This window comes from Astyanax mexicanus, chromosome 25, assembly GCF_023375975.1.
Source record: "Astyanax mexicanus isolate ESR-SI-001 chromosome 25, AstMex3_surface, whole genome shotgun sequence".
Taxonomy (NCBI): domain Eukaryota; kingdom Metazoa; phylum Chordata; class Actinopteri; order Characiformes; family Acestrorhamphidae; genus Astyanax; species Astyanax mexicanus.
Genome location: NC_064432.1, coordinates 26,938,729 through 26,950,942, shown reverse-complemented (window position 1 = coordinate 26,950,942; position 12,214 = coordinate 26,938,729). Strand labels below are relative to the sequence as shown.

The 12,214-nt window shown below is 37.8% G+C and overlaps 1 protein-coding gene across 1 annotated transcript in view; it reads left to right on the top strand.

The window, feature by feature from the left end:
* The first annotated feature begins 984 nt into the window (after positions 1-984).
* Positions 985-12,214, top strand: part of LOC103025333 (Kv channel-interacting protein 2) — a 136,507-nt gene continuing 125,277 nt past the window's right edge. Inside the window, exons 1-2 of the mRNA XM_022682122.2 lie at positions 985-1,067; positions 1,183-1,265. Of these exons, the coding sequence (XP_022537843.1) occupies positions 1,060-1,067; positions 1,183-1,265 (91 nt within the window). The 5' untranslated portion in view covers positions 985-1,059. The remainder of the gene's footprint in view (positions 1,068-1,182; positions 1,266-12,214) is intronic.

Below are 12,214 nucleotides of genomic sequence, written 5' to 3'. Positions count from 1 at the left end.
TTACTGATTATAGCTGGATCCAGAAAGTCCTGAAAGAAAGTGTTAAGAATTTAAACAGAAATGCTAAATATAAAACAATATTACAATTTAATTCAAATTTATATTTCTACACCATCAAGCAATTGAGCGTTTATTTCCTACAGTGTTTGACTGTGACTCAGAATCAGGATCTGACTGCTTACTGAATATAGAACGATATTTAGAGAAACAGAGAGAGAGAGAGAGAGAGAGAGAGAGAGAGAGAGAGGGAGAGAGAGAGGGAGAGAAATAACCCGGTCCTGTATGTGGTGTACAGCTGCGTGGTGAATAATCGTGTGTAATAAGTGTGAATAAGTGTGAGATAAACGCTGACCCGTATCTATAACTCAAAGATTATATAATATTTATATACAAATCTGAGCTAAACTCCCTGGATACTGAGAGATACTGGAGCAGAAAACACGTAAATCCACTATATTTAAAATATCAGGAGGAGAGAGAGAGAGAGAAAGAGTGGTAGAGAGAGTGTATTAGAGCGAGAGAGAGTGGTAGAGAGAGGTAGAGTGTATTAAAAGGGAGAGAAAGAGAGAGAGAGGTAGAGAGTGTATTAGAGAGAGAGAGAGAGATAGAGAGTGGTAGAGAGAGAGGTAGAGAGTGTATTAGAGAGAGAGAGGGATAGAGAGAGATAGAGAGAGAGAGAGAGAGAGAGAGAGAGGTAGCGTGTGTATTAGAGAGAGTGGTAGAGAGAGGTAGAGAGTGTATTAGAGAGAGAGAGTGGTAGAGAGAGGTATAGAGTGTATTAGAGAGAGAGAGAGAGTGGTAGAGAGAGGTATAGAGTGTATTAGAGAGAGAGAGAGAGTGGTAGAGAGAGGTATAGAGTGTATTAGAGAGAGAGAGAGAGTGGTAGAGAGAGGTATAGAGTGTATTAGAGAGAGAGAGAGAGTGGTAGAGAGAGGTATAGAGTGTATTAGAGAGAGAGTGGTAGAGAGAGAGGGAGGGAGGTGGAGGATCAGCTGAGAGCTCGCGAGCTCAGATCCTGGTTGGATTTCAGTGGAGTGAAGATCTCGCGCGCTCTGCTGGATGAACCGGTTGGTTTGTAACTTTTTTGCGGTTCTGGTTCTAGATCCGGTTCTGTTGGGTTGTGTCGGGTTCTGCTCGGTACCGGAGCTCCGGGTTTCAGCGTGGTTCTCCGTGTTTCTGTAGGATTGTGGAGATGAAGGCGAAGAACCGGGACCAGAGCTTGTCTGACTCCAGGGATCTGGATGGATCTTACGATCAGCTGACCGGTAAGTTTGATAGTTTTGTTTGTAGAAACATCAAACATGCGGTTAATTTTTAATTATAATAAATCCTCATTACGTTATATTTATTCATAAAAACGAGGGTTTACCTCAGTATTAATCGTTTACTGTTGGTTATTATCGGTTATTGTTGGATATTTTTGGTTTTATAAACATGTAACCTTAATTACCGCATGTTTGATTGTTTGTTTGGTTGTTTGTTGTTAGCATGCGTGCTAATATTTTTCAGTTTTGTGTATTTTGCTGACCCGGCTTTTGGTTTTGGGGAGTTTCTTGATAAGTGTTGATTTATTGCTTAATTAATTGGTTGATTGGTTAATGGTTAATTGATTAATTGCACCTGTAAACACCTTGCTGGAGAACCCAAACACTATGACCGCTCAAGCTGGTTAATTTATTAAGCTGGTTAATTAACGCTGGTTTAGTTGGACTACAATGAAGCTAGTTATCTTAAACTCAACATTTTGTTTGTGTTTTTAAATGTTTCTTAGACATTTTTCTTCATATTTAATGTACTTTTTGAGAAATAAACTTGCTTGAGGAACTAAACCCTATGGCTGCTCAAGCTCGTTAATTAAGCTGGTTAATTTTTGCTTGATACTTTTGAAGGTTTAGTTGGTCTACAATAAGGGCTGGATTTCTCAAACGTTTCTTAGCACAAAATTATTTTTCCTAAATGTTTCTTAGACATAAGACATTTTTCTTAATGTTTAAGGTACTTTTTTAAGAAATAAAGCTGCTCGAAAAGTCAAATCCTATGGCTGCTCAAGCCAGTAAAAGGGCTAGTTCATTTTTAGTTGATGCGTTTATTGTATTAGTTGGTTTACAATGAAGCTGGTTTCCTCAAATGCAACAATTTGTTTGTGTTTTTAAATGTTTCTAAGACATTTTTTATTCGTGTTTAATGTACTTTTTGAGACATAAACCTACTGTAGGGCTGGGTGATATATTGGGTTTTTAAAAATTATTATTATTATTATTATTATTATTATTATTATTATATTTCATACAGGATATAAGAAGTGTCTTTTTGCTATTACTTTATGGGATGAGATATACATCATACATAACCATTCAGCAAACAAAAAAAGTAGATGATGTAAAAGAAATGTATGTATTTACAATTGTATTTACATTTATTTAATGTTTTTTTATAATAAGTTTAATTTGAATTGCCTTTGAATTTCTCAGTTTTTAATGATCTTAACTTGTGCTTGATCGACTTAGCTACCCTAGATAATATAGCTTTATCTCTAAAGTGCCTTATGGGATGCAAAAATAATGAGGAAAAAAAATATATATATTTTGTTTGATTCAAATGACCAGCTTTTTAAAACAGCTTAACCTTTTAAATCTTAAACCATTTTAAACCGTCTGAAATGAGCTAGTCTGGTCTTAAACTGGGTTCTTCAGCAGGGTAATGTTATTTTGTTTATTTTAGGTCTATCTAGAGTCTCAGGTGACTCCAGGTTGGATCTGTTTTTTTGTAGTTCTGCTGGCGGCCATATTGCTTGGGTTTAAAACTCACCTGTTGGAACTGTTTGTTTGGGGCTGTTGGAGATGTTTGCACTGACTGTGTGTGAATATATATATATATATGTGTGTGTATATATGTATAGATGCATGGATGGATGAATGGAGGTAGAGGGAAAAAGAAGAGGAAGGATCTTTTCGTCATCGTGGATGGATGGATGGATGGATGGATGGATGGATGGACGGATGAGCGAGACCCAGGCAGCATGGTTAGTAGATTTTAGAGTAGTGTAATAGCGAGCGGAGCTGATATCACTATCTCACTCTTCTCGCACTAGTGATTAAATGAATTGCTCATCACACTGTTGACACATCTGGGTCTCGGGGGGATTTTACAGGCTGGAAATAAGTGGATTTAATGTAGGGTTGCCATGTCAGAGCGGGAATATTGCTGGACACTCAATATTTAGCTTTATTTTGTGCTGAATTCCTTGTATTTGCACTATAATGCACACCTTATTATAAGGCGCACTATTAATAAATGTCTATTTTCATACGTAAAGTGCACAAGATAATAAAACAAAAAAATGTGGCTGTTTCTCCTGAAAGGCGGGATTTTCTTCTTGAAACGGCACCATGATTGGTTAAGAGACACACAGCGGTCAGTGGCCCGTCTCTTCAATAATATATGTGTATATATATTTAATTTTACTATTATACTGGAAATTTAAGGGAAAATACTAATACTGGAGGACGGCGGGAAAGAAGAGTAAAATACAGAGGTTTTCCGGCCCAAACGAGAGACTTGACCGGTATGATAGCGTGACTTTTAAGTGTTTTTTAACCGTAAAAACTGCAGGGGACCAAATCTGGCTTTTGAAAAAGTGCTGGGGACATGTCCCCCCGCCCCCTTCGTCCCCTCCCCGAATGATGTCCATGGGCTCGACTGTGTTTGGGGTAATCAGCGTTAATGTGAATAAAATGTGGTGAATCCAGATGGAGAACAGCTCTGGGCTGTGATTGGTTATTCACTGCAGATCCTGAGAGCAGAAGCTGGAACTGTTTAGTGGCTTTTTGCACAGAAAATGGGTGTTTTTCAGAAATGAGGAAAAGCATGGTGCTGATATCGTACAAAAATATATATTTATTAATGTGAGCACTCAGACCCCATCCTGTTTCTTCTTTTTTTTTTACCCCCATTTGTTATTTGGAACTACAAAAAGACTGAACTACAAGAGGAAGGCGTGAAATAATCAATCTATAGATTACAAACCCTTTAAAGAACCCGATACATGTTTAGCTATAGCAGTGGAGCGCAGAGAGACTAATAAAATGTGCGGGTCTGTCACGGTGGTTTAGCGCTAAGTGTGTTCGTGTTCAAGTCCCGACCTGGGAGGAGTTTCCCTCTTCTCCTCGTATCTGTGGGGGTTTCCTTCCAAAGATACTGAGTGGCGCTCAGTGCTGGATTCAGTTCTCCAGGTGGACTGTGGTTTCCGGTTGAGAGTACGCTGTGTGTGATTGGCTGCTGCTTCTCACTGGTGTGTGTTTGTTTGTGTATGTCTGCTATAGGGCTGTTTATTGACAACAACCTGGTGATTCAATACACATCACAATACAGGGCCCATGTTTCGATATCACAATATACTAGTGCATCTCAAAAAATTTGAATATCATTGAAAAGTAACTTTATTTCTGTAATTCAGTTTAAAATATGAAACTCATATATATTATATAGATGTATTAAACACAGATGGATCTATTTTAAGAGTTTATTTCTTTTAACATTGATGCAATATTTTTACTGATGATCAGAGATGGTTTTGGTTTCATGGAGATGCGGATTTCATTTTCCAGCAGGCCTGGACACACTACTGAATAAAAACAAACTTTTTTGGCAATGATATTCTTTAATGATATTATTTAACCGCCGTCTGCCAACTAGTGGCCGGGAGTTTAAGCTCAACTTTAACAAAAGGCTTTGTGGTTGCTGCATAGTTGCTATGGTGTTGCTATGGTAAAAATGTTGGTTACTGAGGCTTTGCTTTGAGATTCTGATTGGTTTCTCAGGCTTTGATTTGCTAAGGCTTTGCTTTTTGGTTCCTAAGGCGTTGCTATGATAAAGGTGTTGGTTGCTAAAGCTTTGCCTTGTGGTTGCTGAGGTGTTTATATGGTTAAGGTGTTTGTTGCTGTGGATTTGCTTTGTGGTTAATTTGTGGTTGCTGAGGTGTTGCTGTGATAAAGATGTTGGCTTGCTGAGACTTTGTGGTTGTTTTGAGGTTGCTATGGTGTTGCTATGGTAAAGAAAAACAAAAACAAAACATGAGTTGTAAAAACTGTGTAAAACATGAGTCTAAAGTGTCCTTGGGTTTCTGTATAAGTGTAATTTTAAGTATTGATTGATTGATTGATAGATTGATAGTGTTCTGTAGTATAATAACGCTGTGTTTAGAGATATTGGAGTTTATAAAGGATGAGATATATATTGTGTAAATGTTGGATCAGTGTGAGTTGGTGGTGTGAAAGCGTGGCTGTGTGGGAGCGGCAGGCTGACTCAGATCTGCCGGGTTGGAGCTGGTGACTGGTGACGGGTGGCAGGTGACCCGTGCAGTGATTTAAGGTGGCGTGGGTTAAGGTGGCGTGGGAGATGCAGACTCTATAAACCCGGAGCTTTGATTCTTACAGAACTCCAGAAATATCTTTCTCTCTCTTTCTCCTCCTCCTATTGGTTAATTCAGAGCGTGCTGTACCAAAAGATCAAAGCTGGATTACAGAAATCACGTCTGATGAGAATTTAATTCAGTAAGAGTTTCTGTGATAAAGAGAAATTAAACTATTATCCCTCGTTATGACTTATGATGTTTTATTATTATGTTTATTATTTTCTCTCTATAAAACATTTCAGCACGCAAAACCTCAATTCAGAGATTCAATGTTTTTCTTTTTCTTTATTTTTCTATATTTTAAATTAATGCTGAATCATCTGGGTTTTTTTTTTTCTGTGATGCTGGTAACTCAGATGAACTTATCCTATGCAACAGAGGAAACGCTTGCTCTTCCATTCCTTGAGCATTCCTGATGAGTGCCAGTTCCATCACAATCATAATGGTTTTCATAGTCTTGGCAGAAAATGCACAAAAGGATACTTTTCACATCCGGCCCCTGTCACTCTCAGCCCCGATATACCCGCCCCCCTGCCACCCTTGACCCCCTCCCCTCTCGTCGCTGTTACACCCCTCCCTAGCTATACCCGCCCCCCTGTCACCCTTGATACTCGTTAACCTTGACCCCCGCCACTCCTGTCGCCGTTACACCTGGCCCTCTGCCACCCTCATGAACAATCTCTGAATCTGTTGATACACAGTTTGTTTTGGTTTGTGTTGTAGTCTTACATCAGTAGGAACAGGAGGTCTGCTGTCCTCAGAGAACTCCTGCCGCTCATGGAGCACTGAAAACCCTCTAAATCTTCTAAAATGAACAATTTCCAAGAAATCGTACCGTTTTTTTCAGGCATCAGGGAGCTACTGTTCATGTGCAGGAAACTCCCGGAACCTCTGGGAGAGGCGAGAGGTCTTCCTTTCTTCCTTTTTATTATGCTAGATATTATTATTATTATAATCAACCAGGAGATAAAAACATCATCTCAAGCATATAAAAATTAATACATGAAAATAAAACTACCAGACTGAAGGTGTTTTAGAGATGTTTACTTGTCCGGTATGAAGGCGATCTTTTCCTCTGAGTCGCTGCAGTTTTACAGTTATTCTCTATTTCTAATAGAGGCAGGTCAGTTCCGTGTCTCTGGGCTGGATGATGATCAGGTTCTCAGCTGGATTTTGAGGGAATTTAACTCGAGTTCTGCTCTGTTTCTGCAAATGTTTGCTTTCAGCTTTTATAATTCATATCATGACTAATATTTCATGTAGGAGACGGGAGGAGGCTTCAGATCTGCTGCTTCCATTATGTGTAGATGCAGCGATGCTATTTTAGGAGGAAAGACTGTTTTCTTCCTCTCAGACTGAAGATCTTCTCATTCAGAACCAGTTAAAAGTTTATTTACACCTTAAAATCAGCCTTTTCTCATTATTTATAAATGTTCTGCACTGTAGATTTAACATTAAACTCATCTGAACTACAAAGATACATATAGAGTTGGTATACAGTGAATAACTCTATTTGATTAATGTTCTAAACACATTATGATGATGGAACTGGCACGCATCAGGTCTGCTCCAACAAAGGAAGAGCAAGAGTTTCCTGTGTTGCACAGCGTGGGGAGGGGAGGGGGGGTGTCAAGTCTTATATGTTAATTTGTGCCTTGTGTTTTCTAAGGTGTTGCTATGGAAAAAAAATATTGGTTGCTTGGGATTTGCTTTGTGGTTGCTAAGGTTTGCTATGTGGTTGTTAAGGTGTTCCTAAGGTGAAGGTATTGGTTTCTTTTTGGTTGATAAGGTTTTGCTTTGTGGCTGTAAAGGTGTTACTATGATAAAGATGTTAGTTACTGTGGATTTGCTTTGTGGTTGCCTTGTGGTTGTTAAGGTATTGCCATGTGGTTGTTAAGGTGTTTCTATGGTGAAGGTGAGGGTTGCTGTGCATTTGCCTTGTGGTTGCTAGGGTAATGCCATGTGGTTGTTAAGGTGTAGCTGTGGTATGCATGGTTGCTGATGCTTTGCTTTGTGGTTGCTTCGTGCTTGCTAGGGTGTTGTTATGGTAAATATTTTGGTTGCCAAGGAATTGATTTTTAGTTGCTAAGGTTTTGCTATATGGTTACTAAGGTGTTGCTGAGGCTTTGCTTTGTGGCTGCTTGGTGGTTGTTAAGGTGTTGACATGGTAAAGATGTTTGTCACTGAGGCTTTGCTTTGTGGTTGCTTCGTAGTTGCTAAGCTGTTGCTATGCAGTTGTTAAGGTGTTGGTATGGTAAAGCTGATTGTTGCTGAGGAATTACCATGTGGTTGTTAAGGTGTTGGCATGGTAATGGTAAGTCTAAGGGAGTTCAGTGCTTCTATGTTTCATTAAAAATATTAATATAATTTATTAATTGAATTGATTTATTAATATAATTTGACACAGTCTAGCAGTAATGTGTCTTTACATTCCGGTTGTGATTGGAGGAGTAGTAATTAGTGGGCGGGGCCGTAGGACTATTGTTTATGGTATGGTTTCTTGTCTTAACTGCAGACGTTATCCCGCAGCAGCTGATTGGCTGGTCACGGCGCTCAGTTTAACGGACAGTTAAAGGGAGGTGTTTTATGATTGGGCCGTATACGTTATTAGCACTCGCTCGGTGTCCTGCCACGCCCTGTGAGCTTATTTAACGGTGCGTTCTCTCAGCAGTGCTGTAGGAACGTGATGATCGTAGTGACACTTTACTTTAACAGCCTGCTGGGACTTTTATCTTCTGGGAGAGAAATAAAGTACTATGATTCATTTTTCAGGTAATCAAACTAACTTTAACCAAACACCCAGACCTGATTACTGCCTGACCTGTGGAATCAAAAAAACACTTAAAGTACTCAGGGCTGCTGGGGTAAATTGCTTTGTGGTTGCTAAGGATTTGCTTTATAGTTGCTAAGGTGTTGCTATGTGGTTGCGGGGCTCTAGGCAATTGATTGCATCACTGAACATGCACTGAATCTTGCACGCTACAGTGTACAGATGGTCTATAGTTTTATTTTAAAATAAAAATAAAATTTAACACTTAGTTTTATTAAATGGTGAGTTTTAAATTGATTTTTTGGGTTTTTGCATCAACTGAAAAATCTTTTATAGTAAATTTGTGCAGTTTCTTGTATATATATTTTTTTAGTGCATCTGATTTATAAACTGGCTCTGCTGCTGTAGTTCTGAGACGCCGCTCAGTTCTGACTTTCTGTCCAGAGATGCGTTTAAACGTCCGAGAGCCAGAATCAATCCAAATCCACTTTACTGCCTGAAACCTCTTTAAATCCTCAGGATCATTAATCAAATGATCTTAACCTTGTGTTTAAGTTCAGATTCATCTAAAAAACGTAAGTGGAGTGAGATTAAGGAGATTAGGAGAGTTTTTTTAATGGAAAAATGAAAGCTTGTTGATTTTAGTGAAGCTAAAAATAAGCTAAAGACGAGGTAAGGACTGTGTGACTCTGCTGTATTTTTGCTCATTAGGGGAAAAATTGTATTTCTAAAAAGAAGCATATGGCTATTAAGCGATGCCGGCTCCTCACACCACTGTTTATGACGGATCTGCCAAACCAGTGATGAGCTCTGATGATTACTCATCACCACTGTCTGATTCTATTAGAGAGACGAGATAAAAACTGATCAAACTGATCAAATCCTGAATTACTGCAGGAAAAATCAAATATAACTGTGTTTTTAGGGATTAGCAGGATTAACTTTGCTCATCATAAAGTGTGTGTACGCCTTTGTGTTGAGTAGATAAACAGCTTAATATGAATTAATCAATCAATCAACCTTTTATTTTGACTCGGAATTACATTTAAAATGTAGCCGAGCATTTACAGAAAACAGGGTTTGACATGATAAAGATATAATTAACGAACAGATAAAAATAGATTAAAATAAGAATAAAAAAATGAAACTGTATTTGATAAGATATTAAGATCAAAAGAAGAGAAGATTAGTACAACAAAAAAACAGTTAAAATGATGCTAAAACTTATTTTACATAGCACAAAAAATAATAGTAAAAATAATAAAATAAAAGAAACTAAACAAGTTAAAAAGCAATACAATGTAAAACAAAACTACTAAAAATAAAATAAAAAGTAAAATAAATAAAAATAAAACAAAACTATATTAAGTGTGATCATTTTGTCTTTTTTTTGTCTGTTTTTTTATTATTATTATTTTATCTATGCAGTTAAGAACTAAGGAGAAAATGAACTTAAACATGCCGTTTTCCAGCTCTCTTCATGCAGAGGTTAAAAATACGACTTAACCCTTTTAGCCCCTGCAGGTTTTTTCTTCTTTCTTGTGTATTTTTTTATTTAACACAGATTAAGAATTATTATTCATCTGAATAGATGTTTATTGGCTAATCAAACAGCAGTTTAGCCCCGCCCACTGCACTGGAAAAAGTAAAGCATGGTAGCATTTTGGCTAATGTGGAAGAGTAAACTTTTCACATCATGTTATGAGTTTTTTATTGTTTAAAAATAATTATCAAAATATATATATATATATATATATATATATATATATATATATATATATATATATTAATTTATTTCTTAATGTATTTTTTTAAGAGCATTACAGGCATAAAATGGCATTTAATCACTATACTTTACTATACTTTCATCACTAGAATAAAAGTCAGGTCTGAAAGTCCTTGTTTGGTATAAATTATTCTTTTTCACTTATTTAGACGTTTTTTTGCGTATTTTCAGTCGATAAGTATCTGGTTTTATTTATACAGTCCAGTTTTGTTGAGCTCTGATGGTAAAAGTTGTTTTTGGGATGTAGTTCAGGTTTAGATGATCTCAGGCAGTTTAATGAATGGCTCTGGACGGCAGCAGAAGGTGGATGAGGGCTTTGATGCCGTGAGGACCTGGCAGTGGGCAGATGGTGGAGCTAATGGGGTTAGCGTAGCACCACATGGCTGGAACCTCCATTTCTCTGAATTATAGATGAGAAAAATATCTTTATTAGTCTTTTTATTGTCTCCAGGATCTGACTGACCTTTATATTACAAAATATATACCAAAAACTCCCTATTTATCCTTAAAAATATTTGAAAAAATTCTATTGGGAGATTCTGCAACATTTGACTTCTCTACTTTTAAATATTTGGTCCAATAATTTTTGTCCAATACAGCGCTATTAATTTTTTCGCATCTCATATTTATAGTATGTATGATTTTTAGGATACAAACCTAATAAAACCAAGTTTGGGTTTAATGGAAAAGGTTTTGGTATAATCAGCTCTCTAGCCTCTCTCTTATTTATCAAAATCATATTTGTAGAATGTGTAAGACTAGTGCGTCCATGGAGGAGAGAGAGAGAGCATAAAGACCCAGAACACCACTAACTGGATATCCCTCTCCAGAGTGCATCTTTCAGTCCATACAGTGAGTAGCTATTAGCGCAGCAACACGCCTGTCTCTTTTCCGTTTCTGTCTCTCTTTTTTTCTCACACAATCTCTCTATCTTTCTCCTTGCGTTGTTTATCTCTCTCTTTCGCTTGTATCTGTCTGTCTCTCTCTCTCTCTTTCTCTGTCTCTCTTTTGCTCGCGTTATTGCTGTTCCCTCACAATAATACTGGGAAGTTCCAGCATTAAATAAAATTAATCATGATTTTAATTTATTTTTATGGAATTAAACATCACTAACGTAATTTAATTTGAACAATCCAAAGCTGATATTTCTTGAACAGAACTAAAACACTGTAATGTATGTAGTTTTTGTATATGGTTTGCTTGCCTTGTTGCGACAGGGCTGTTGGTCATAAACATGCAGCAGATAAAAGGATGGATGCTGTGTGGTGTTTGTTTAATTCTGAAAGTTATAAGTAAGTGTAGATGTATGGTGTAGAAGCCTGTGGGAGAAATGCTGTTTACCCTCCAACCATCAGCAGAGAGAGAGCCTCACCTCATTACTCTGCCCACCTGTAGGGGCCCCGGGAGCTCTGAGGGCCCCTAAAGCGAGTGAAGGCTATTGGACGGGAGTGAAGCTCGGGGAGCAGCCGTCACGCCTCGTCAATCCCACATCAACACCTCCTCCTCCTCTTCCTCTTCCTCCTTCAGCTGCTGCTCACCAAACATCTCCAACCTTACTGACTACACGAGAGAGAGACAGAGAGAGAGACAGAGAGACAGAGAGACAGAGAGAGACAGAGAGAGACAGAGAGAGACAGAGAGAGACAGAGAGAGACACAGAGAGAGACACAGAGAGAGACACAGAGAGAGAGACAGAGAGAGAGACAGACAGAGAACAGCAAGATGGCTACATCTCCAGCAGCTCCACCTTCAGCCCTGAATTCCTCCACCAATTATCTCAGCAACAAGTAAAGAGAGTAAACTGACGGGCTGAGCGTTCCCCTTTATTTTTCTGTTTGGTTGATCTTAAATGATCCTGCTGTTAAACCTAAAAATAATAGTTTAATAGTTTAAAGAGAATATATAATCTATACCTTTATGCACGAGTTACAATAACAGGTCTATATTCTATAATAAATGCATAAAATGTTGTTTTTTCAAGCTTTGTTTCTACCACTTCCAGTCCCTTAAAGAACGAGCCGTTTAATGAGTTTCATGAGGTGATGAAAACCTGAAAATCTAAAAATCTGTTCCCATATAAAAATCTGATGTGTGGTTTATTTTTAAGTGTGGTAGTGTGAGGTAGAGTTGCGTTAGAATGAGAATGAAGAAAATAGATTGTGACTAGGCCTGTCACAATTACTACATTATCGACTTATCGTTCAATAAATAGACATGACCTCACTCAGTTTAATAATCGAGATAT